This window comes from Eucyclogobius newberryi, unplaced genomic scaffold, assembly GCF_026437365.1.
Source record: "Eucyclogobius newberryi isolate DKJ021-1_F unplaced genomic scaffold, fEucNew1.0.hap1 SCAF_19, whole genome shotgun sequence".
Lineage (NCBI taxonomy): Eukaryota > Metazoa > Chordata > Actinopteri > Gobiiformes > Gobiidae > Eucyclogobius > Eucyclogobius newberryi.
The window spans coordinates 24,389,714-24,416,732 of NW_027315823.1; the positions used below are offsets into that span (position 1 = coordinate 24,389,714).

Sequence of the window (27,019 nt, forward strand, 5' to 3'; positions counted from 1 at the left end):
CAAGTATAAAAGAGTCTAGACATTTTGTACGTATTCATATTTTCTCTAAGATAAGTTTCTTCCACACACTCACACTCTTTACACTCTGTAGATCACTCTGGTTTGGGGTGGTCTCTCAAAACAGTGAAAAAGAAGCTAACTCAATCCTAACCACCCCCACGGCCCTCAAACACATGAATGTAGTAGTAAGTCATTCATTTCACAATACACTATAGGACGTGGCAATAAAACATGCATTTTGTTGCCAGTGCTACTTACTCTCTGCTTTTATTATAGTGATTGGAAAGTTGAAATGCCCTTACTGTCACATTCATGTTGGACCGTTTCCTTAAAGTACATTTTTATCATGTTCTTTAAAAGTCTAAAAGAGATAGGGACTACAGTCCCAAGTGACAATCTTAGCAGGCAGTGAAAACATCTAGCTAAAATCACTTCTTAAAATCATAAGTAAAGAAAACCATCCTCAGATTGTGTAGAAATATGGAGCCCTGCAGACACATGAATCAGGCATAACATTACAACCACTGCCAGGTGAACATATTTCTGAAGAAATGAAACAATGTGAACTCAATCTTAGAAATAGGAAAAAGGATCAAGTGTAAGGACTTGACAAACTAATTCCATGCAAATGTTCCTAAATATTAGAATATTATTAAGTTCACCATTATAGGTGGCAGTTATAATGTCATCCCTAACTGATTATTAAAGTGTTGTCATTTAAAGTCAAACTGTATTTTTGTGCAAACCACTGCAGCCACAGCTCCACATTTCTATGCACTCCGTTTGGAGAAAGCAGGCCGAACCATGCTCAGAATGAACATGATTGAATTGCCCCCTCTTTTATGGTCATTATAAAGGCAATCAGTGTGAGAGGCATGGAGACAGCATTTGTCCTATGAGCCTGATTTTATCTATGGCACGCAAGGGTTGCATTAAAATTCTCATATCACTAACGTCATCATAGCCATGACCATCCTAATGATGTAGCATTAAAGTGAATGTGTTTAATGTAATGTTGATGCCAAGTTTCCTTCCCCCATTTTTTTCTGTTATAGGTGTAATAAAAACTATTTTAAGGCGAGACACTACAGAGGGTTAAGTATAGATTTCTGTTTCCTCTCTGTTTGATCTCTACTTAAAAAGAACAGTATTACTCATAACCATGGCATCTCTGATTTTGAAAAACAAATTACAATAATTCTAATTTCACTTTTCTAAAATGTTGGACAGGGTTCACGGATGAAATTATGCAAACTGACTAAATAATGTATTGTCTTTGATTAAGTAAGAAAGTTAAGTATTAAAAGTATTTAGTGCTTATTGTTTGTGCAAGTCTAGTCTACTGGCAAAGTTATGACATTACCAACTATAGTTTCTCGCCTTAAGTATGATTTAAAAACTCCAATATAAAAAGTAAAATTTTGCTTTGTAAAAGAGGTGCCTCAAAGAGAAGTAAATCAGAGCAAGGAAACAAACAAGCCAGGTTTGTTGAGTGGCAGGTGACACACAGGGAGAGGAATGCAAGGCTCTCATTGTAACTCTATGGGGTTACCTTTAATACGATCTCAAATGTAAACATACTAGTGAAGACATAATCTGCATAGCCTAGGACCTGGAAGGAGGCACAAGACGTTTGCAGTGTTACTGGGTGTGGGTAGTGACAGCACAGACGGGAGACACACAATTACCTTCAACACGATCTCAACAGTAAAGATAGCCGTGAAAGCATAGTCAAAGTAACCAAGTATCTGCAAAGAGCAATTAACATGTTTAACAAAGCAGGGCATTTAGGAGGAAGGAAGAAGAAAAGAGGAGAAAGGCATCGCAGACTATTTCCTGTAAAGAGTGAAAGTTGTTACAGCCAAACATCCTGGACCTGAAAAAATAAAGTATGATTATTTAAAAGTGTTGTACCTTAATTTAAACACGGCGAAGAGTGTGAGGAGACAAGTGTGACAGTTGGTCACACTTTTTTGGCACATAATGACTATCTTCATCTTGTACATAGACACATGGTTATTAAACATTTTCTCAACCTGATTGACAACAATTTAGCAGAAAATACTACTTGTTACAAGCGCATATAAACAACGTCCTACGGGGCCTCGCAGAGAGCACCAAGGGCTTCAAAAAAGGGAAGTTTATACAAACACACCTTTAGTTCTTCTATTTTTTCTATTTATTTATTTATTTTAGACTTTTCAACAAAACCAATGTACTGTGGGTTTCTGTAATTTGGTGCATTTTATCTCAACCTTAAAGTAGAATTTACAGCCTATAGTTAATTGTGAAATTAAAACTATTAAGTTAATTTTGAGTGTTTAAAGGCCTGTTAGCGATAAGAAGATATTTATTTAATTAGGTAATGTTTTGGAGAAGAATAGAATGGACAGCAGTATACAGTATGAGGGGTCCAAAGTGTCCCCCTGCCATAAGAGTCTCTGTTCCGCCCCTGCTGCTCTTGACCGCATTGTATCCGACACATTGACCGATTGTATCTGACACGGCTTAATAAAGCATATGCAAAACAACTAAACAAAAAAGACATACAGAAAGGGGGCAAGAGCCCTTCCTCTAAATTAATAAAGATAGAAAGGTAAAAGAGTGAGGAACTGCATGTCTGCACGCAAACACGCTCACTTCCTTAAAAAAACAAACAGTGCTCTCGAGGTGTCTAAATTGGTCTGCACTTGTGGTTGTTTCTACATCGGCCGCACCAAACGCAAAAAGTGTGCAAAACATCTCAACTATCTTATAGCTAAACATTTCTATGAATACTGGCCATACAAACATCAACAAAACATGTTTCCTATACATGCCAATGTTTTTTTTGTGTAGAATATATATATATATATATATATATATATATATATATATATAAAAAGGTCCATCACATGACCTCACTCACTACTAAGCACCTGGTGTTCATTCATAAATGTGTGCCCTGTGGGAGTCGAAACGTGTTGGTCAGTGTTACTCCAATGAAGGACTTGTACTTTTCTCATTAGCATAAGTGCCTCAGATGTTTTCTGGACACAGTTTCTTTCTGCTCACCAAAATCATAAAACCCTTTGATATAAAGAAAGAAAGAGATCAGCAGTTGTTCAAACATTTATCTAACAAAGGTCCGTCAGCAACTTATTACTGTTCACAAAAGAATGCATAATTTCCATTTGAGTATTATTAATACGGAGACTGTCATACACATGTTAGAGACAGTATAGAACAACACAAGATAAATAGAAGCTTTTTAAAATATTTGTAATGTTCTTGAACTCCTGGATGTCACTGACATTCTGAAACCCTTAATCACATTCCTATAAGACAAAACATCATTCAAGGGTCATAATTATACTTACAATATTGCGAGCAGAAAAGTTTCTTATTGGGTCCTCAGCAGCGAGAGACACTGAGCTGAGCATGATGAAGACCAGGATCAGGTTGGTGAAGATGTGATGGTTTATGAGGCGGTGGCAGAACACACGGACACTGCAACAATCGAACAAAACATTCAGAAATATGAAAACCTGCTGCAAATCGTCTAATTGTAAGTGATTAGATGTATGCTACGTGATTTCTTACGGGTTTGTGTTGCTGAAGATAAAGAAGGCACTTCCCTCTGGTATGGGGGTAATCTTCTCCTTTTTGATTAGTTCAGAGATGGCGGGTCGTGGTCCAGCCGGCACTTCAGGGTCCTCTTCCTCTCCCGCAGTGTCGTCATTGTCCTCCTCATCCTCCAGATCATCTCTGACATCATCAATTTTGTCCCTTTAGACAGAGAGCAGAAGTTATGGAGATCTGTAATGAATCTAGGGTTGTCCAAACATTGATATCCAGATGCCGATCTATACTAAAACAAGAATTGAAACTAGACTAGAACTTGTTTCAGATGGTCTTAACTTTGAGTTGACAATTGCATTATGGTGTCAATTATTTAACATGTCTTTGCTTGCTATCCAAATCAACTTTGAATATGCAGTATCATGACAATATTTATTTATTTATTTTAAATAACCCTTTCTTGTCCGAGTCATCAGTGTTGAGAGATTCTGCATCAGCCAAGTTGTCCACAGCAATGGCCAAGAAGACATTCAGGAGGATATCTTATGAAGGTTTTGTGTCAAGGAACAAGCTCAGAAAGTGGTCCACAACTGTTAAATATCATATACCAAATACTGCAAATACTGTACATTGTATATACAGTATATTTTTCTTTTCTTTTTTTAAAGTAGAACATAAAACTTACATTTAAACCACAATGGCAAATGTTGATTAATACATAAGGAATGTATTCCTGATCTGATTTCTGAGTGATTTTTGAGGATACAGTTTCCACAGATGAACAGTATGATAAAGTAAAAGCAGACGATCATCCCAGAAGACGAAGGTCCCCCATAGGCCATGATGCCGTCGTACATGACAGCATTCCAGTCTTCTCCAGTAAGAATCTGAACAAAGCACAGTATTTACTCCGGTCACCTTGATAATTTTTTAGTGTTTTCCACGATTGTAAAGAGATTTCTAGTGTAGTCCCAATCATACCTGAAAGACAGTGAGCAGGGCCTGGGGGAAGTTGTCGAAAGTGCTTCTTTTAGTCTGCGTCTCATCAAAGTTGAATTTCCCCCCAAACACCTGCATCCCCAGCAGCGAGAAAATGATGATGAAGAGGAAGAGCAGCAGCAACAGGGAAGCAATAGATTTCATAGAGTTGAGCAGCGAGGCCACGAGGTTACTGAGCGACTGCCAGTGCCTGAGAGAGAGAACCGGGAAATTAATAAAACATCAGACACTCGACACAGGTAGAGTGAAGTCGGCTTTTACCGTGTGACTTTAAAGATCCTTAGCAGACGCACACATCGAAACACAGAGATGCCCAAAGGAGACATGATCTCAAGCTCCACCAGGATGGTCTCTGTGATGCCTCCACACACCACAAAGCAGTCGAAACGGTTGAACAGGGAAACAAAATAGGCCTGAAGACCAAGACTGTACATCTTCACTAACATCTCACATGTGAAAAGAGCCAACAGCACCTTGTTGGCCACATCTGAAAAAACACAGCCCAAATAAAAGGGATATTCTCAGGCAATAGGCAAACAGATGTGATGTTACTGTTACCTTGCACTTGTGTGAGCCACATAGGCTGGTTGTAATGCTCGGAGGATATGGTGAGTGTGTTGAGAAACACCAAGATGATGACCAGCCAATAGAAAGGCACCGATTTGACGGCCAACCGGCACTTCCTGCGGCAAAACCTGTTCCACCGGCGCCAGCGCCGACTGCAAAGTATGAGGACGACACCTTACCACAATATCCTCTTTATACTGTTTTTGTACGGACAAGTGGAACACTGCGTCAATACGTATTTTAGTAAGTCCCAGTAAATGAACAGAAAGATCTTACACAGGGCTCTGCTCTATAAATACAGATGGTACATGCTGACTTTATAAAAGCTGCTGAGTCATTATTCTTACTCTGGCTCATTAAAACACTACAACAAACACAGATATAAAAGTGTATAAACCAAACAGCTTCTGCAGTAACACAATGTCTCATGCAAAGAGTTATATGCAGAATACTGACCTGAACTTTGACTTTGAAATTTTTTGACTGACAGAAAGAATGTCAAAGTTGAGGAATCCAAATGGTTGCAGAAAGTGACAGAGAGGGTATAAAAGTATGTATTAGTGAAAATCATCATCAATCTAAATAAAGAAATGAAAAAATGAAGTCGCATACAGCACGACAGCAACGGCGGTTTGTGACATTTTTCAAATGAAGTGTTGTTTGCGCTTACCACAGAGGTCCACAGCACGGCGTCTTCTCATCCTCTGTTTGATTCTCTGTGTTCACAGACTCTGTTTCACTGGCAGGGACACTCGCTGCAGCAGCAAAGACATGTGTTAGCACAGATGCACAGTACTCATAGCATAATGTCATAATATCATGGTGATACAAAAAGTAGAATATGTAATTGATTCATCTTTGATCATATTTTAAAGATTTCATTATAGTTGGATTATAAAGCTAAAATTCAAGCAATGTGATTTAGAACGAGGCATCTGCTCCTAAACTTTTAAAAGACGGCTCTCTGATGTGTCCAGTAGTGAAGGCGAGCTGACAGTGGACAGGATAGTAGACAGTGACTAGATGTGAGAAAGTGGGGCAGTCTTTTAAATGTGACTCGTGTCCTGCCTGTCTCAAATGTCCCGGTGCTACGACTCGTATTATGCAGCTCGGTGCTTCTGTAGTGACTTTGACTTTGATTCCTGAGTCGCTCGACAGCTCTCGGTGTATCGTGCTGACAGCTCAAGTAGTGATCTGGGTTTAGCCTGGTTTCCTATATTTACACTAAGCTATGGCGTTTTTATGGGGTACAAGAGGAACAAGGTACAGGTGCAATCAAACACATCTACTGAGTCAGCTGGTTTGATAGATAAACACTTTGAAGGATCACAACACATATAAAGTGGGACAAATAGTGGTAATGGGGAAGACACAATTTAAAATGTTCAGAATTTTAAAGTACAACTACTTTTAACTATTGTCTTGGTTCCCAGAAGTAATGTAACTAGAACACTTGATGCATTCAAGGAATGCAAAATGACTTGTACTTTAATTTTATATGTATAAAGGTATTTTTTCTCCTGTAAATTTAAATTTGAATTGGAATTCAATTTTAAATTCAAATGCCCCTTCTCGTTAAAATTCTATTATATGTGTCCAGGCTTAGTACTGGCACACAATAGTACCTTATGTAATTAGTGTTACCATTTCATATCACTAATATCAATATTTTAGAGATATTTTTCAGACAGTGTCAATAACAAAGAAATAAACATAGACACAGAGTAGTAGACACTTGAGGGAAACTCCAGGATTTACCATGAGTGTCGGACGACTGGCTGAACCACCCAAACCTTCCTTTCTTCTTCTCGGTGAGGTCAGCCAGAGTCACCCCTTCATGTTAATGCATGCAAGCCCATGCATTCACACACAACGGCACAGCGGAGGCGCGTGGGGGCGAGAATGGACGGCAATCAAAATGTGTCAGAGCAACGGGCACCACAGGACAACAACAGTATACTTTACATACAGTATTCAACATATTAAGACCAAACAGATATTAGGGGAGCGGGGGAAGACCGTAGAAATCGAGGTGAGGGTAGGAGGAGCCACACGGACAGTGCTTGTGGGTGACTGTGGGCCTCTGCTAACATGCTCAAGTGCATTTTTAACATGGTGGAAGAGGCTCATGCGCCAACAGCAAGCACCGAAGCTGGAATGGGTGTTGGAGAAAGCATAAAAGTCACACAGAACAATAAAACAAATGACATGGTCCAGTAATGCGCATGTTCTCACTATTTGGTTGGCTATTTCTCATTAGAGCGACACTGCAGAGGCTAAACTCATTGCTTCCTGTCACCTGCTGCTGCTGCCCTGCGTCGTGAGCACTGCTTCTATAAAGAGGATTTGGATTAAGCGTCTAGCGTTCAAATAACGCGTCTTTTCTCCCTTTTCCCCATCTCAGATGGGATTCAATACTTGCTCTACTTTAGTGGCATACATTGGGAATCGAGAATACAAAATGGTCGTATACGGTTTATGTTACATACTGTAATGTCCAATGCAGTAGATATGCGCTACTGTAATTATCTATATTGAGTTGTCTATTTCAATGAATCATCTACCAGCAGTAACCCTCTCTCATACTATAAATTCTTTTTAAATGGATCCATAAATCTTTGGCATCTCATAGGACCTCTCTCTGCCACACGGTCACTATTTCTCTGTGATGAGTCAGTATTTTTGTTCTGTTATTACTTTTTAGGATCTGTAAAAGTAATAACATAGCAATAGCAATAGCATTAACATTGTAGTAAGGTTAGTGGCTATAATAGTGCAGGCATGAAGGGAAGATTATACAACATCTTAAATACAAAACTGAAATTTTACATCTATATTTCTATAACATTATCCATAAATCTTTGGTGTCCTACAGTTCTACTCACATAGTCGCTATATCTCTCTGTAATGAGTACACATTTTAGTTAGCAGCTGTAGAATATAAAAAGTGACAGTAATACCAGTGTAATAGCATTAGTAGTTAGAATAGTAGTTAGAATCGTACTGGCATTAGTGGTAGATTGTACTACATCTTCGATACAAAACAGCATTTCATACCTATAATTTTAACAATTATGACATAGACAAGTTCAATAACCTTGCGAGGGTAAAGCTCTGTACTTGATTATTACTAAAGATGCATTTAGAGCAGCAATGTCACACAGCAGCACATGTTACATCCATTTCCATGGCGACACAGAGGACAGAGCGGGCACAAGGGCTCTTACGGTTGCGTTTGCTGCCCTCGTCCGCCTCGTCCTCGTTGTCTGGGTCAATGTCCTCGGCCTGAGTGATCCAGTCCAGGTAACCCTTCAGATCCTCCTCCAGCTGCTGCTTCTCACGCAGCTTCTGGAAGTCTCCGCGAGCTTTGGCCTTCTCTCGCTCCTTGGAAAACTCTCTGGATGTTTAAACGCACACCAACAAACAGTTAACTCTTGTACAATAAAAGTTTAGCACACACAATTGGAATCACTTGCACAAGAATGTGCCGTAAAAAAGCAAAAAGCAAACTCTTCATTTCATTAGATTTAGACCAAATCAAAATCTCATGTTAAACATTATTGGTCTAAATATCTGTCCTGCCTTAATAGGCAGTAGCCACTGGAGGGAAATGTAAACCATAGAAAGATGAAGACAGGCCTATTTTTAGTCCGGTACAGTAGCATTTCCTTCAGGCCTGAATCCTGATCATCAGGAGAAGCCAATCTAGGTAGACAGATGGTTTCGAGAGGAATACGCTTTTGCATGTAAACAAGATAAAAACAAACTGGAGCTCAATATGGCATGTTGCCAATTACCAAATATAAATAAAAACTGTTTGCACGGATTTGGGATCAAATTGTAACACGAAATATGCGCTTGAATATTTACTCTATAGGAGGGAATTAAAACATTTTTAAATTGGATTGAATAGAAGGAAACAAACATCACAGCAAACAGAGTTAATAACCTATATGTTAAAAATATTGTTATATATCTTAGCATACCTCTACATTAGTCAACTCTTTAAAGTTTATTTTAAACTGCTTTTGCCCAACCCCCACTTAAATTAGCTGAAAAACTTGAAAACTGTGGTGCTGAGAGCTTAGTGCAGCAAAGGGAGTGAAGGGCGGGGAATAAGATTAATTTCTCTCTCAGGAGGTTGGGTGGGATCGGGACACGCTCACTGCAGAGGGACTAGAACGTACACGTTTATGTTTTTGTCGTCAAGAGCAAAAGAACAATTAATTTGTTTTTTGTATTTTTGAATAGTTTAAATTGAGTAGTACAGAAGTACATGCATAATAAGTCACAAGCCCAAAGAGGACTGTGTCATGAAGCATCCACCGCAAAACCTACACAAAAGCCATACGTAAGTCCCAGGGATGGAAGAGATGGTAAGTCAAACTATTTCTTATGATAATATATAGTTTAAAGGCATTTGGGACGACAGATGGAAATTAGCTACTTGCTAAATCTGAGATGAATGTTACCTGTGCACTGTCCTTGTTTTAAATCAAATTCTGTCAGGTGTACGAACGATAAATGAGAAGAATAAACTAGCGACTCAAAAGAACTCAAAGTGTCTCGCTGAATGCTCGTCCATCAACCTGAAAGTTGGAGGATTGAATGGGACCTGCGCTTACTGTCGTTGTGTCCGTGGGCAAGACACTTCTCCCAGCTCCCCCTGCGCCCCCCCCGGCCGGCGCCGTACCGCGTTTACACAAAGGAGGAACTCATGAAACTGCGGAGAACAGTCGTCTTACCCGGAGATCGTCACGTTATCCCGGCGGACATCCTAAGATTTTTATAAGAGATCTTCTACTGGGAGTGTTTTTCAAACTTCCTATAAGTTATTTGTTCTTTTCTTCTGTATCTATCTCTGTATCTACCTGCGTTGCATCAATGGAATTTCCCCATGTGGGACAATAAAGGATTATCTTATCTTATCTTATCTTAGCTTGGTTATTATGAATGTAAAGTGTGTGTGTGAGTAATTGGTGCTGGTGAATGAATTATGCAATGTAAAGCATCTTTGACAATGTAAATAAGCATTAATATTATTGCTATTCAAATGTAGTCACACAGACTTAATAAACACTAAAAAAGACATTCATTATGCATGTTTAGTAATTATTGACTAATTTTGAATATTCAAAGTGATCCAAAAACCAGAAATCATCACTGCAAGTAACACTCCACACTTTGGCTCTTACCCACTGAGTACACCCAATACAAGGTTTAGCACAAAGAAGGAGCCCAGAATAATGAGGCTGACAAAATAAATCCAGGGGGTTTCAAAGCCAATGGCATCATTCACCTACAAGGGTCAAAACATCCAGTCAAAATACACAGGCATTGAAAAGCAGGAGGAAAGTGCTTACCCGCTCAAAACACCCAAAACCAGGTTAAGAACGAAAAAGGAGCCGAAGATCACAAGACTGACAAAGTACACCCATGGAAGCTCAAAGCCCATAGCATCGTTCATCTGGGGAAGCACCAGAACAGGAAGGGAAGGAGGCAGGAAAGGAGAGAAAGCACACAGTAAAAAAAAGCAGATTTTAGCCGGAAAAGAAGAGGACACAGAAAATATGGTGACTTGTACACATGCAAGAAAGTCAGCATGCAACAGTGAAACGGCATTATAAACCGTAATATGGTAAGTGTATGGATGTTTTAAGTAAAAATGACAACCAACTTTTAAATAATGATCAAATTTGTTTATGTATGTTTTCTGAAGTTTTATATGGTTGAACGTAATTGTGCCTAGACTATAAAAATACTTGGTTATCTGGACTATACAAACATGTGAAAACAAAGTGTAAATAAAAAGGAAAAAAACAAGAAGAAACAGTCATTTGTAAATGTGCTCGACCGGTATAAGCCTTCAGTCACTATATTTCAACATTTATTTGGTCAAAAATGAGTACGAATGGACTAATAAAAAAACTAATCAAATATGGTGCTACCCAAGTGTTGAATACATCAAATCTATGAGTTAATCTGTTATGTGAGAGTGGTGAAAGACGCCTGAAGGAACAATCATCAGCTTCATCAGACAAACGTCAATCATGTTGTGTGTCTAATCTGAACAGGCAGTGACGGAGGGGGTTACTGCTCTCACCCAGTACAGCACGTCAGTCCAGCCCTCCATGGTGATGCACTGGAACACCGTTAGCATGGCGAACAGGAAGTTATCGAAGTTGGTGATGCCGTTGTTGGGACCGTGCCATCCTTCCCTACACTCTGTGCCGTTGATGGGGCACTGGCGCCCGTGTCCAGAGATCGCACATGGAGCAGGTTCCTCCTCAGCTATCAAGTCTGAAACGACAGGGGAATGACTCAATATAAGCATGAAACGCCCTCAATGAAGCTTTGAAGCAATGAAGCTCGAATCACATTATACGCGTCTGGGATCCGTACAAAGTGACTCTCTGTGGCTTTTTCTGACTTTTAAGGGACGTTGCAGGTGAGGAAGAAAAAATCTTAAATTTAGAGATATCGATTTGGAACTTCTTCCATAGATTACTTTCATAAATGTAGGTTTTTATGTATTAATAAGCCATTTTCTATGTAAAAATGGCCAACAACATTGTACATACAATGGGACATACAAATCTGAAAAATGGACATGACTACATTTACATTTCTTGCTTAATTTCGTTGATATATTAGTTACATAAATTTAAGAGGAGCTTTTGGATATTTTCTTTAGTAAACTAGGTAATATGCTGAGGGATTAAAAATATGAAAAAACATATTGCATTTAAATTACATCTTTTCAATATATTAGTTAATCTTTATAATGAATAATACATTTCCATCTAATTTCAGAAAATTGAAGTTACAATGTTGCCATTGTCCACAACACAACATAATCAATATTGAAATTGAATATTACCAGAGCCAGGAAAGTAGCAGGTTGCATGCATTTTGCCAATGAAGAGCTCCAGGCCAATAATAGCATAGATGATGATGACGAACAGGACCAGCAGGGCGATGTGCAGGAGAGGAACCATGGCTTTAATAATAGAGTTCAACACGACCTGTAAACCTGGAGAGGGAAAGGACAAATGTTAAAGGAGCCACGGTGGATAGAAATCTGTAAAGAAAAACATGAATACAGTTTTAATAAAAAATATCATAAAAATACATTAGCTCTTGACAAAAATTACCTTAAGCCTGATCATTTATACTATGATATATGATTCAATTGATAACTCCTTTAATTAGCAAAAACAGAATGATGTACGCTGTTGTTGTTTGAGAAAGCAATGTTCAGATCCTCACTGGGTACGCCGGAGACGAGTCGCAGCGGTCGCAGCACACGGAAAGCTCGAAGGGCTTTAACATCGAATCCACCTGATTTGCCCCCGTGACCATGCATCGCCGCGTGGTGGGCTTCACCTTCAACTTCAACCTCTACCTTATCTTCTTTGGTTAGCATCTCAAGAGCAACACTGAAGAGTCTGCACCAAAAAACAAAACATACTCAACACATGTACTTTTAAAGACAAAAATATTACTACTTGTGTCACAATACTACAATTCTTGATACTGATGGTAGGTGAGTGGCTTGGGCCTATTCCAGCAACTATGGGCCTAAAGATGTATGACCAGTGACCAGTTAGTTGCAGGACTAATATTTAAAATTTGAAACTGTTTATCTTCCCTGGAGTGCTTTAGTATTAAATCCACAAATACCTCACATTAGAGGATTTGAATCAGCAGTTAAAAAACAGCTTTAGGCCTTTGTGTATCATAATAATTATTCCCTTGAGTGGTAAACAAAAACTTCCTGCAACATCAGCAAGTCGTTCCTCCAGAGGAAAAGATCTGAGGCACAGCAGTGAAGCAGCGCAACTAGACAGTGAAGCCATTTAGCGGCAAAAGCCAGTCTCTGCAGCAGAAGTAGCTGACTCTTTGTGTGACTGCACGGCAGATCAGGCCCACATGCTGCATACAGACAGAGATCTGACCCAGCTACGCACTGGACTGTGAGGGGGAAGGAGCATGGATAGTCCAAGTGTAGCAGTGATAAGGCTACAGATAACATAAGGCTACGACAAGATAGGATTAAGAGCAGGGACCACAGAAAGGCACACAGATGAATAAAAGAGCAGTCAAAATGCAAGGAGATGGTAATGTGAAGATGTAACAAAGCAGTAGTTGAGACGGATTGGGGCGCGTTAGGCAAAGACAGCCAGAGAGATGAACTACAAAGAAATGGTGAGTCATTTTAGTGGTGGACTTATTCTGTCTTTTCTGGGTCATATACTGTGGCTTTATGGGGTTCTTAATAGCACTAGCCTGCTCCAAGCTGGCTTTAGCTACATTCACTTGAGCAGGAATACAGTAAAAGGACATCAGAAGACTACTTTAACCAATGTACTGGTGGTGGAGAGGGGCCGGGTTTCTGCTAAATGGACAGACCTGGTCCATTACCCAAAGTGTAGGAGTAAATGCTATTTCTATTGCACCGCAAAACCCATATAGAATAATGAATGTATAGAATTCTAAATGACTAAAGCGTTTGATTTTTTGTACCTCTAAACATGTTTTCCTAGTACTGTTTACACAAATATTTACGACTTACCCAATGACGACGATGACAAAGTCCAGCATGTTCCAGCCGTTCCGCACATAGGCGTTTTGATGCATCACCAAACCGTACGCAATAATTTTCAGAAAGGTCTCGATTGTGAAAATGATGAGGAAGGCATACTCGACTGTTTCCTGCAACAACAACAAATCGTTATTGGGTTATTACTTTGCTTGAGAGCTCTATTCACGCAAAAAAGATAAAAAACAAATAAGAGCTGTTACGTTGAGGTTTAAATTGTCCCGGCGCAATAAATAAATGCTTTCAACTCCTTTCAACGCCATTTCAAATCACTGCTTTTTTCTTGTTGTTAAAGGACCTCTAAAATCAGTGATGATCTAATTCTTCAAGGTAACTTTCTGTCATAGTTTGAGGGCACAAAAACACAGGGACAAAACGCACAAGGGCTCCTGAAGTTATGCTGACAATGGAGGCACACATCTTCCATGACAACTGTGTGAGTGCGTGTGCATAAAATGGTGAGTCAGGTGTTAAGAACAGAGACACCTTTATGAGAAGACGTACTGCTTTGTTTACGCCATCGATCACTAGTTGAACTGCAGAGTGTAACAAAGTAATGCGATTTCAGAATTAAATGACAATGGGGGGAAGGGATTTTGATTTAGTAATATGCATTAAAGGCGTAGTCTTTGTTTTGCTTTGGCTTGTCATGATAATTACTATATTGGCTTATTCATCAATACATTATGACTGGAACAATATTTTTAGAACTCAGTATTCATTGTGTGTATGTTTCCTTTGTATTTATGGAGACTTTAGTTTTAAAATAAAATAAGATTTGTGCCCAAGAAGTAACTGTGACTACTTATATTAACAAATTACTAAAGTATTTCATTCTACTATTTATTTATTATAGCTCATATGTTTTTTTTACATTATTGTGTTTGCGGTATAATATATTTTCAATATTATAATTTTTTTCTGTACCAATACATATTGCACTTCAGAGTTTGTTTTTTGTTTGAGTTTGTTATAAGCAATATGAATACTTTTACAGACTCAAGTCTCGAGGCTACGTTTCCTCAACAGTTTAGTGTAGATTGTGAGAAGCAGTTAAAGCGGAAATGGCCTTTTGTCACTGAGTGAAAGCTTGAGCTCTGAGCCCCTGCCTCAGCTGCTGCTCTGGCCCCGGGCAGCTCAGCCATAATTTCAGAATGAGGGACAGTGAAAGAAAGTCAAGTGAGCCGTTAAAGGCAAAGCCGTGCTGCTGCGCTAGTACAATATATGTCCGGTCAGAAAGCACAATTACTATCATTCATGTATCATATATCATCATGGCTTAGATTAGAGCACTCGATGATGTCACACTTGGCATGTGGAAGAGAGACATTTTTCCTGATAAGAAAAGATCAAAAGGAAAATCCACAACCTTATACTTTTGGCCCTTGAGCTCACTATATTAACTAGAGATGTCAAGATTATTCAGTTGATCAATAATTGTGATATTCATGTCACTATATAATCGTGACAATTTGAGAAGCACAATTAAGTATTCTTATTTTAATCTAGTGTGAGATTATGGAAACTAAAGAAATCAAACATTTCACTGTTTGGTTAAGGTCTCAATAATTGTGAATTATTGTTAAATCGTGTTGTATTTTCTCACGTAACACTAACATTTGATATTGTGACATCCGTAATATTCACGAAGGCAAAAACATTGCATATTAACAATACTGATTTGACCTGCCGTTTCACATTACCAAGGCTAATCAAATGTTGTGATGTAATCTGAAACCTAGCAAGGCCTAAAATATCACAGGTGAAACGGCAATGTACGGAAAAGTTGTCAGGATGGTTTTAACTGGACACAAATTAATTTATGCAAATTGTCACTTACTGGCTGTTGGAAGCTTGTTTAATATAATTGGAATTGATAACCGTCCTCTTTCAATTAAACACCAATTTATTTGTTCATCAGCGAAACAAAAGAGTGAGCAACAGAAAAGAAGGAGAACTTAACAGAGTGCGCACACAGGCCTCTGGGAACCACAATGAAAATCGATGACTCATCACAGTGATATGGGCAGAGAAAGTGTACTTTACGTCCTTCCCTGCACATACACTGATCATCATATGGTGTTTCTGCTTGAGTCAGTGGAAAGCTTACGACGCACAATGATACTGTGTGCATCGTTTGTGTCTAGTTCAGTGATGTAGCACGCGCATAGACAGTGTAGTGTAACACACACATGGTGGCTCAGCTCTCTGACACTGGACACTATAAAAATAAACATCTACTCCTCTCGTTACGCAAACAAGGGCTACGCAAAACCTTTCTCAACTATTATGCTGTTAGATAGTGGGGTTGCAAAATACATAAGTAAATACCCAGAAGAGCAATTACTTGAATTTAAATCAAGATTGAGATTCAGATCAACTCGGGTCTTTTATATCGAGAAGTCCACACTCATTCCAGTGTGTGTGTGAGTTTGTGTTTAGAAATTAAAAGTGTAAGCCATTGTTGTTAGTTTTTAATATTCTGTGTAATCCCTCGGTCGCCCTGGTAGGAAGGGTCCATAGCAAAAGAAGTGTTAATTTTGCTGGACAGCTGGACAAAAGTTGACAGTTTTTAATGAAGCCAAATAAAATTGAATTGAAAATCATTTTCAAACAATTTAAGACAAAAACTTGATTCATTTGTAAAAACTGGATTCTAATTTGAGTAGTATCAATAAAATAAATCATAGAAATAGACAAATTTGGACCTTTACTGAAAACTTTTATATATATATATATATATATATATATATATATATATATATATATATATATATATATATATATATATAAAAGTTTTGATACAGAGAGTTTTTACTATGAATGTGGTTACAAAATTGCTGTCAAGCTTTTCCTTCATTGCCAAAATACAGTCAGCTACACGGTTCGATATTGTTTGTTTACTGTAAATTGCCCTATAGAAGGATGAAGCAAGACGAGCAAATTAAAAAGATTGCCCCAGACAACTCCCCAGTCCATCGCAGGATAAAGATATAGAGGCTCAGCAGTTCAGAGAATAAACAGACACAGACCCTTGATGTCGTTAGTTAAATTATTGATGAGGGTTTGGCCTGGATCCTATAACTAAAAGCACTGGCCTAAGTTTCAGACAGTGGAAGTGAAACGTAACTTCAAAAGCAAACTACCGTCATAGCACATACATTTGTGATAAATTTAATAAAACATGTTCTCATAAAACACGATTGAACGATTTAGTTCAAAATATCTCATTACATTGCAGTTCTGATTTGGGATTTATGTTTTAAAATCATTATTCAGAATCAGGGCAGTCCATATTTAAACAAAAAAAAATCAAAGCGAGAAAACGGAAACATGGAGAAATGTAAGAACATGTTTGCAGAAGTTTGTAGAGGTATAAACTACAAGTTTGTCATGTTTTAAGACATATAGTACAGAATATAAAATATATAGAATATAGAACCAGAAGACAACACATGATAATGAAAAATGATAATATTAACTCCCAAAGCTTTGTAAATTAATCCACCGGTTCTCACTGACAGTTGGCAATCCATCTCCCCAGCAAACAGCAACAGGGCCATAAACGATGTACAATAACTCAAAATAATGAACAACATCAGATTAAATGATTGCACACTGTCGTTTCATATATCATTTTTGGCAGGATCTCCTTTAGCGCTCACAGCATGAGCACCTGAGCTTTGTGGATGTGCGTGTTAAAGTGTGTGACTGAGCCAGGAGGAGTCGTGAGTCACTGACAGTGTTTCATGTGACCACAGCTAACACGACCACGCACCATAATATAATACTACGATAGACACCACAATATGCAGAGTGCACTTAAGGAAGGAGATGGAAAAGGAGAGCAGGATTTTGTATATGAACTGAAAAAGGATTTGAATAAACAAACTCTTCGCTGTCATGTCAATGTCGTTTTAAATATAATTGTCTTCGATATGAGCAGAGACATGCAGCAGGGGGAGGACTTCTTATGTCTCCCTGTTTCACCTCCATCCTCTTTCTCTCATCCGCCGCTCTCTTCTGTCCCTTTGACTGTCCCAATGCATCAGTCAGTAACATTCAGCCGGGCCAGCACTGTTCAGGGCTTCTCTGCTTGATCACCATCGTGCACAGGGATGTCACCATACCGACGTTGGGGGAGGAAACATCAGGATATAACAAACATTCACCATTATGAACAAAGCTAAATCCTTATTTTTATAGTTGTGACTATTTGAGCCACTCCCCTCAAGCAGGAGGCTACGGTCCATTGTAAACCACCACTTTAACTATAATTTAAATCAACAACATCTGTACATTTAACTGTAAATTGTGTATACATACTAAGTCTACATATTAGCACATTTAAATTGCTTTTCTTCAAGGCATGCCCTATTTGATATATCTTGCTTTTATTATTGTTCATTGTTCATATGTTGCACTGAATCACCAAAGCAAGTTCCTAACCTGTGGATTTTTGTTCACTGACAATGGCAATAAACCTTTTCTGATTTAGATTCAGATTTTCAGAATCTCCATCGCCATTTATCTAGAATATTTAATAAACCATGGTTATCTTTTTCTATTACTGCTGTTGTTGTACTTTAATGTTGCAACACAGCAATTTACCAACTGTGAAATAAAGGACCTGTTAACTAATCTCACCTGAAAAAAGGAAATAATATGACACATCAGGTTAGGTACTTTCCATGTAGTTCCAAGTTCAGAACGCAAACAGTACAAGTGGAGGATTTTAGATTGAACGTCACAATTGCACTACTTGTAGAGCCAGAAGTACAAGGAGTAGTATAAATGTTATGCCATAATTAAACTACATTAAAAACAAGGCACCGCACTCACTAAATTACACATTAGCAATAGCATTAGCGACGACAGTGCGAGCGCGAGTCCTCAAATGAGCAGTTACGTTAAGTGACTAAACACATCCTCCCTCCATCATCTCCACAGGAAGCCACTGGTGCCAGCCGTAACAGAGAAGCCGGCCAAACGCTCCCCCCTCGCACATGTAAAGATTAGCACTTCCACGGGAGGCCAAGCACTGACATGTGACCTGTCATTTATGGAGATACTTGTCATCACAACACAGGGTGGGCAACCATATGCTACAGGATTCTGTGTGGTTCAATGATAAAACAGTAACAGAACACTTGAAATCCACAAATAGGGCATTTTTCATGATTTCAGAATGATGAGACATTAGTTACCCTAGCGATTTTGACTAGAAAGTCGGTATCAGTTTGGTCATTGTTTTCATCTCCCAAAGTTCAGATGGGTGTGATTGACAAGTGGATTAGCCAATCAGGGAGGGACACACATAGTTCCTCAGTATGAAAATAAACATGGCTGTTTGAACAAAAGAAAAAATCATAATGGACTGAAAATGGACTGAAAAACATTGCGCATTTCTGTCCAATCAATGAACAGAGCATAAAACGCTGTTAATCTGAAGTGAGAGAAGTTTGATTTTGAACTATAATGAGCTCAGTTGTTTCTGAAATAAACTGAAATAAACTAAACTGATCGCACGCTTCTGTTTGAGTTTGACTCGGGCTGTGACGGTGGGTCCTATAGAATTGAAGAAGTGTGTATTCTGGATCCCAGGCAAATAAGAGATTGAATGGGAAACCGTCTTCAAAATGTTGCAACAGGAAACTAAAACCCATGAATTCTGAATAATCTTCTCACAATAACCGTGATATTGTCACATGAAACAGATACAATATTCTCTGTAACAAATCTTTTTATTCAATTTTGCAAGTGTGGCTATGGATAGATTTAATCAAATTCGACTCAAAAAAGCACCAAATAGGAGCTTCAATCAATACACGTATCCAAATCCAGACCGACACGCAGCCTCGCTTTAATGTAGCGTAATCACATTTACAAAACCAGTTTTCGTTTTAATTGACAAACCGACAAACGTGTAGCCAGCAGGTGAAATCACAGCCTCTTGTAATTGCTGTTATAGTAAATAAAGGTCCAGCTAAAAGGCCCTGACAGCTTCAACAGAGCCTTTCCACTCACATCCAGCCTCCTCCCAGTGATCGCCAGTGACAGAAGCCAGGGCGGCGTCTGAAGCCTCTGTGCAGCTGATGTCAGACCACGGCACTCTCCGACAGTGAGCAGGCACCGGGCACTGGCAGGGAGTCACAGCTTTGGCACTTGGATTGTACTTTGTATTTACATCAGCTTTAAACGCCATCTTTATCTCGCACTGCTCATTTGTGCCGCTGCCTCTGTGCGCTTAAAGGGAGTGTGGCAAATGATTTTAACAGATACTTTGCAGTCCTGTCAAAAGTAAAAAAAGTAAAAGTAGTAAAACTGTATTGAGACTAGATACTCATTTGGAATATCGATACTAGGAAAACACATAAACAGGACAACATTTGACTTTTCTGAACAGTTTTAGAGTGATCTTGAGCTTTATCAGAACTAGTAAGACATGGTACATAAAGAAAGTAGGGCTGCAAAAATGAATCGTGTAATTGTGACTAGTCTATTAAATCAACATGGCAAAAAAGAATAAACTATTGACTTTTATAATTATACACTTTATTCGTAAATATCTGCTAATTGACTAATTGAAAAAAAGAATACAAAATATTAACGTACAGTCTCTTACAGTCTATTATTTGTTATCATGGTGGAACTCGAGTTTGACATTTTAGTATCGTAACAACACTAATGCTTTGTTGATAGTGCACAACAACTGAAATCAGCAGGTAATGTTAGATTCAGGAACAGGAAGCTTGACTATCCCACCTGCTCCCTTCCTCGCTGTCTTCTCGTTTACGTGCCCCTCCCGCCCTCTCTTTTTTTCTACTTCTCCTTCCTTTCTATGTTTCAGGTATGAGGGGGACACAAAGCCCCAGTGCCCCCCAAATCACAATGTCTGCTAAGATAATCTCCATAAGCTAAAAGAAATGCATTTTAAACCGTATTCTGAGGTGAAATAGACAACAATACAAGCAGGCAAATGAGTTTTCAAGGCTTTCTATAGATTATGGCGCTTCATTGCCATTGCAGAGCCTTCAACAATATATTTCTTGCAACTAGGGCAGGGTAATGCAAGTATTTTGCAGTGAAATGAAGTCACAACAAATGTATGTATGTATGTATGTATTTTTATTTATTTATCTATTTAAGGATATCCCCTTGAGATGATCCATCTCTTTTTCATGGGGGAGCACAGAGATGGCTGTTACAGACACAACATCACAACACATCCCACATTCTCTTTTCACAGAGGTAACAGGGATAGTCATTGTGGATGTATTTAAAGATTAAAATGAGCCAATGGAAATGTCTCCTTTGTTTCGGCTGTAGCAAGTTAAGACTTAAGTTAACATTAAACAGGGATGAGATCTGTAAACACATTTCAGTACAAATCCGTAGAGTGAATTTGTTAATATTGTTAAAGGTTTGAGAGTATACTCTGTGCCATTTTGGTAAATTACATCCCCATAATCCATTAAGGGTAGAAGGAGTTGCTGAACACTTCTTTAAGTGATTGTTTGGAAAAAGTAGTTAATTGATAAATAGAGCTGACCAAAAATGCATACATTTTTTTGATTATATAGTCATTGTGTGGTTTAAAGGAATGTTCTGGGTCAACCCATATCCCAAGATATTTAAAAGAGTTGCAAAACAAATTGATTTCCATCTAATAGATGTATACTTAGGGGATTTGGATCAGAGGGATTTGCAAAAAGCATACTGAAGGACTTTTTATTATCTAAAATAAGACTGTGCTGAGTGAGCCAAGATTGCGTTCATTGATTACAACTATGAAAACAAGTGGCATAATAAACAACTCCTATAGTGTGATCTGTTTTACCGCCACAGTGCAAGCCACATGTTAGCGTTGTGAAAGATTCAATACCAAGACACCAATATTAAAACTAGTATCAAAACTAGATACTTATTAAAATAAACTATAAAAATGTGAATTGTCTGTACAATTTCAGAAATATCCCCTTGTATAAAATTTTACAACATACATTTTTAATTGTTATTTGTAATCAGCTCTTTTTGAAGTATCTTTTACTATAAACAATATACTCAATATTCATATTTTGCATATCTTTCAAACACAAAACTAAATTCTGTACTTCAATATCAATATCAAGTTTTAAATGTTATTTGTGACAAAACTGCTGCATATTAACTAGCCCTGTGTCCTCACCATTATGCAATAACATAGACAAACACTATATGTGATACCAGATACAATTCACGGCTTGTTTCTTTACGATCAGACATGAATCACCATGAAAAGGTCATTGTTTTGCTCATGTACCTTCAGTAAGCCGCCCAGGGATTTGAGTTAGATAAGTCACCATTGACCTTAAAGCAAAGGCAGCGGGTCAGTCTCTTGTCCGTCCCTTAGACAAGGTGGCTGTGAGAGGCGGTCACGTGCGCCCCATTTTACTGTAGACTGAAATGACTAAACCAACATTAAGCAAACAAGAGGAAAGGTCTGTTTAATTACACATTAAGTATGAGTGTACACTGTCCCTTTGTGCCCGTTGGTGATGGCAGAACCCAAGATTTTAGCCCTGTGCTCTGCCGGAGGAATAAATGGGCTTCTATATAATTGGCTTCTTTGGTTTGCACAGCCTTTCCAACAAAGACTGCCAGCCTTAATGCTACTGAGATCCCTGTTTCTATTTGCAACGTTTCTTCTATTAACTACAGCTAGTGTTTTGCTTGTTTCACTAATGGTGGTTGGTTGACCCTTGCTGGTTTCATTGCCAATGTGATGATTATATACCGTGTTTGACTATATGTCTGTTGAGAGAGCAACATCATTTGCTGTCCTGAGATCATTTTAATACTCGGATTACATATGAGACCCCTCTCTTCACCTGTATCAGTGGATAGCCCACCACACAGCAGCAGAGCACCGGCCTGTAAAATGGCAGTACCATAGCTTTAGATACTACACAAACCAGCTCAGCGTTTTATCTCTGTCATGCTCCTCCGGTGACTACAACACTAGGACCAGAGCCAAGCCAGCACACCTGCCCCACAGAGCATCTTTTGTTCAAAATCTGCTGAAAATAAGGAATAGGGAAATTTATTGTTGATGCAGCTTTAAGCAAAGATGTGTACAAAGGGTATATCCAATACACAAGGGGCTTCCAAAATAAATTGTAATAGATAACAGGATCTAAAAGAAATATCTATTCAATGTATTGAAATATTTCAGTGGTCAGTGATGTATATAAAGAGCTGTAGTCACATTTTATATAATTACTTCTTATTTTGAATCATACAGCATAACAGTAACTAATTTCTAAAGGTGCACTACATAACCTGTTTTTGTTTGAATTGTCGTATGGCGTTAAACTTATCTGCATGTGACAAGCAGGTGACGCAGCTGAGGGACTAGGGCTGCTACGGAGACTCAGATATGCAATTCTTTAATTGTAGATATTCTGAAAGACATTGTGATTAGATTTGCGCTTTATGTTTTAATAGTTAGATTATGTTCAAAGTGCACATTTCAAGCACGTCCAGCAGGAGCATCAACATTTGACTGGCTAAACTGTTACAAGAATCGCACGCATTTCAGAAGATGTTGGTCGAGACTTTTGATGATACGATCACGATTTCTCTGTTATTGTTACATCACAGTAAGAAAGAACCTTTAAGGCATTTTTGAGCAATAAAAGAACACCAGAACAGTTACATAGTGTATCTTAAAAAAGACTGTGTGGTCAGAAAAGAACGTAGAGTATTAATTAGTGGTGCATCTTGTTTATAATCTTGGTCATGAATCATATAAAACACATTATTGCTGCTTAAATGCATGTGGTAAATATGAATCTCACGTACAATACATGAGATTTCGTATTGGCTTAATAGTTCATTGCACTTTATCTATTATTTATTAATTGGGTATTACAATATCCTCATAGCCGTCTCTAAACACAACTGTATAAAAATGATCTGAGGTATAGAAGCAAATATCCCTGTATAGTGTATATAATTAAGCAGCATGCATGATTTATGACCATAGAAAGCTTCTACTGCATATAGTATCAGTCAAGAACAGTTCAGACATAAAACAACAAAGCTGCAGGATAATGTCTGTTTTCAAAAGTGCATCTGTAAAGAATCGCTTAGTCGTTCCAGGTGAAAACATTTACGTTGAAATTACAAGAGGAAGAGATGTCATAGAAGTATAATAAATTGATTTCTTTACACAAATGAAAGGTGTTAATTTACCAAGTGTACAGGGCAACAAGTGCAAGCCAATATATGCAGCCTCTCTCTGTACAAACAGTAAGCTAAGACGACAGCATATATTATACTTGTTATATCAGAAAGCGTAACATTCACAATGTCCTACTTTCGCCTGATGTGGCACAATGTAAACAAACACCCTGAGGTCACACTCCGGAGGTCAAACATGGCAGGATACCTTCACACTACACTCTACACGTGCAGCTTTTATAACAGGTCTGTTTCACTGCTTTTGTGTAACATGTGACTCTAAAATAGACTATTGCCAACATCTACAGCTAATTTGAAAGATGCCAAAGAGTAAAACAACAGCTGGATCTGGCATATTTGCTGTATTTTTCTGGCTTTTTGAAGAGGGCACTCATCTTCAGCTGCGGAACAATGCTTACCACACTACATCACCCATAATCCATCACAGAGACATAATGCAAAAGATGCAGTAGCAAGAATGTGGTGCAGTAGCAAGAGGTTCTAAAAATAGTAAACCGAACAAAAACGTACAGACATTTTAAGACATGATGAAGCACCACAGAGGACGGATGTCAAAAAGTTTCCGAGTACAAGGAGACCTCAAAAGGATGCGGTTTACTAAAGCGTAGTAATAATAAATGGTTTGCAGTCAACACTTAGGCGATGGGCTCCGATTATTTTGATAAATTGACAGTTCCTTCAGTACAGAATAAAGAATGATGAAAGGAGAAACAGGAAACTCACCAGGTCGTGGTTTGTGGAGTTGGAGTCATCTTGAGGGAAAGGTACATAGACAGCTAAGGCCATGCAGTTGGCAAAAATAGCTATCAAAATAAATATATCAAATGGCCTGGAGAAAAGGGTTAAGGAGAACAATTAAATATTAAAAACATAAAAGAAAATACATTTTATTGTCTGTAATGAGGATAGATATATAGGTATAGTTTTTAATTTGATATTTGTATAAAGAAAAAACAAGAGCAACTAATTAAATAACAGACATACATCATCATCATTACGCCATTGTAAAGGATACTTCCACTCCACCAGGCTGATGCAGGCCCTGCGTATGGGGTTGTTGAGTTTGAGGCAGAAGAGTGCTCGGGGCGGCCTGCTGTTGGCGTTACTGCCCTGCTTCTTGCTTTTGGCATACTGCTGCCTCTTCTTCTGTGCCAGAGCACCCACCGGGATGGTGCTGGACACAGGGGCAGGTGCAGGCGGCGGTGGCGGTGGCGGAGGGGCTGGAGCAGGGGCCGGGGTGGAGTTGGGCGGGGCTGCGGGGGCCGCAGAGGTAGGGTCTGGGGCGGGCCCGTTGGCGCTCATACTGCGGGTGAGCTTCGGTGAGGGGCATCCAGCAGCATGAACCCGCCGGGGCACAGGGACGGGTGAGAGCGGGACACAGCTGTCTGACCAATGAGCTGGCACTTTACCAGGGCCTCAACCTCGGCTGCTGCCAGCATAATTTGCCTCTGCGAAAACAAAGATAGATATAAGTTAGTATGAATGCAATCCCAAAATGTAGGACTGTAATTTATTAGATTAAATTACAGTAACTCATGTGTGTCCTAAATAGAAGGTAGGCTGCAGAAACCAACATTTCTCAACACACTACTCATGATCCTCTGCAATGTGAGGAGCTGTCACGAGCAGAGCCATTATGGTACCAGGACAAATGACATTCAGGTCACTCTAAATGACAAAGCAGAGAAGTGTAGAGGGCTAATGCTGAGCTGCCCCTGTCAGGCATCACTCCACACTGTCATCACTGAAAGTCCTTGAACTGCAGCAGGCCCACAGCAACAAACACCAAAGGTCACACCGCACTGGTGCCTGGAAATCATCTTTATGTCGGCAGACAGAAAACTAAATCTGTTTTTGTCATTTTAGACTTCAGCCACACGACCATCAGCCCATCTCCCCTTTGTGCTGTGATGCTGCTCTCAAGAAGCTGACGCCAGAGCAAACACCGCCAGAACAAAGCACCGCAGCATTCACCAAACAGCATCAACACACGTCTACATGCTAATAAGGCTTTTCCAATCAAGGATTCGTGACCAATTAACACAACCAGGCGTCCTCACATTTATCCTTGGACCCCGCTAAGGTAGGACGCGTGACCCCCCCCCCCCCCCTCTCCTCGGCCGGGGGGCGGCAGTGTCCCCGCGCTCTGTCCGATGCTCGTCGCTTTTAATGATAAAACATCTGCTTGAACGTCTTGACATCCGACTCGGACTGAATCGGTCAGATCTTGCGCCGCTGTTTGTTAAAGGTGGGCTTCGGTGTCCACGGCGCAGCCCGAGTCTCTCTCTTTGTAACGATCCCCTCCTCCCAAAAAAGAGCCCGGCGAAGCTCAGCAGCGCCGAGAGCAAAGTGGCCTTTAATATCGCCCGTCGCCCGACAAAATGACTAAAAGCACAATGCACTCAGCTCAGAGGGAAAAAGGGCTGCTAAAGCTAAGCTAACTTCAAAACCTGGTTAAGTCTGTACCTTTGCTGAAGACTCCACAGTCCGGCCGCGGTCCCGTGTCCACTGCGCTCGTCCACAAGGGGCTAAATCCGAGGTCCAGTTGATAAAGAGCGGGGTAAAAATGCTGAGGACACATCCAGATCCCGCGCCTCAGTCCAGCTCCGTCATGGTGCTGAGGAGAACAGGAGACTGGAGAGTGCGCACCAGACAACAGAGCATCCTCGTCCCAGGCATATCGTCACGGCGTCAGTGCACGGGGCAGGGGCAGAACAACCGCGGGGCAGAGCTCAGGAGAGACCAGCCTGGTCCTGCACCAACCTCTCAGCGCGGGTCAGCGTCCTGGCCGCACCTGGGTCTGTATAACCTTAGAACACACATCTAGAGCACCGGGCTCCAGTCACGTGAAGGTCACTCAAAGCACCAATCAGAGGAACACCGCCATATGATCACATGCTTTTCTCCCTATGGCCAGAACTGTGCAGGTTCAGGTGGTGAGATACATTCGAATGGCAATTATTTGATGCATATTACATCTCTGAAATGTTGTAGTAGGTTAACTGCACACTAATAGGGCTCACATACTTTTATAAACAACAGCCT

The 27,019-nt window shown here is 39.5% G+C and overlaps 1 protein-coding gene across 8 annotated transcripts in view; it reads right to left on the minus strand.

Moving 5' to 3' along the window:
* Positions 1-26,751, minus strand: part of cacna1da (calcium channel, voltage-dependent, L type, alpha 1D subunit, a) — a 44,345-nt gene extending 17,594 nt beyond the window's left edge. For 3 of the 8 annotated variants that reach the window (XM_072452343.1, XM_072452340.1, XM_072452344.1), the window contains exons 1-20: positions 26,441-26,749; positions 24,990-25,422; positions 24,698-24,803; positions 13,703-13,842; positions 12,397-12,575; positions 12,008-12,160; positions 11,231-11,427; positions 10,491-10,594; positions 8,355-8,524; positions 6,886-6,960; positions 5,798-5,882; positions 5,584-5,610; positions 5,119-5,279; positions 4,822-5,047; positions 4,543-4,750; positions 4,328-4,448; positions 4,016-4,103; positions 3,583-3,768; positions 3,360-3,489; positions 1,553-1,612 (exon numbers count right to left, since the gene is read on the minus strand). In XM_072452343.1, coding sequence (XP_072308444.1) covers positions 1,553-1,612; positions 3,360-3,489; positions 3,583-3,768; positions 4,016-4,103; positions 4,328-4,448; positions 4,543-4,750; positions 4,822-5,047; positions 5,119-5,279; positions 5,584-5,610; positions 5,798-5,882; positions 6,886-6,960; positions 8,355-8,524; positions 10,491-10,594; positions 11,231-11,427; positions 12,008-12,160; positions 12,397-12,575; positions 13,703-13,842; positions 24,698-24,803; positions 24,990-25,276 — 2,703 coding nt within the window. In that variant the 5' untranslated portion in view covers positions 25,277-25,422; positions 26,441-26,749. Of the gene's footprint in view, positions 1-1,552; positions 1,613-3,359; positions 3,490-3,582; positions 3,769-4,015; positions 4,104-4,327; positions 4,449-4,542; positions 4,751-4,821; positions 5,048-5,118; positions 5,280-5,583; positions 5,611-5,797; positions 5,883-6,885; positions 6,961-8,354; positions 8,525-10,490; positions 10,595-11,230; positions 11,428-12,007; positions 12,161-12,396; positions 12,576-13,702; positions 13,843-24,697; positions 24,804-24,989; positions 25,423-26,440 lie in introns of all 8 variants that reach the window. The other 5 variants (XM_072452346.1, XM_072452345.1, XM_072452347.1 and 2 more) reach the window with 4 other exon arrangements.
* Positions 26,752-27,019: the final 268 nt, after the last annotated feature.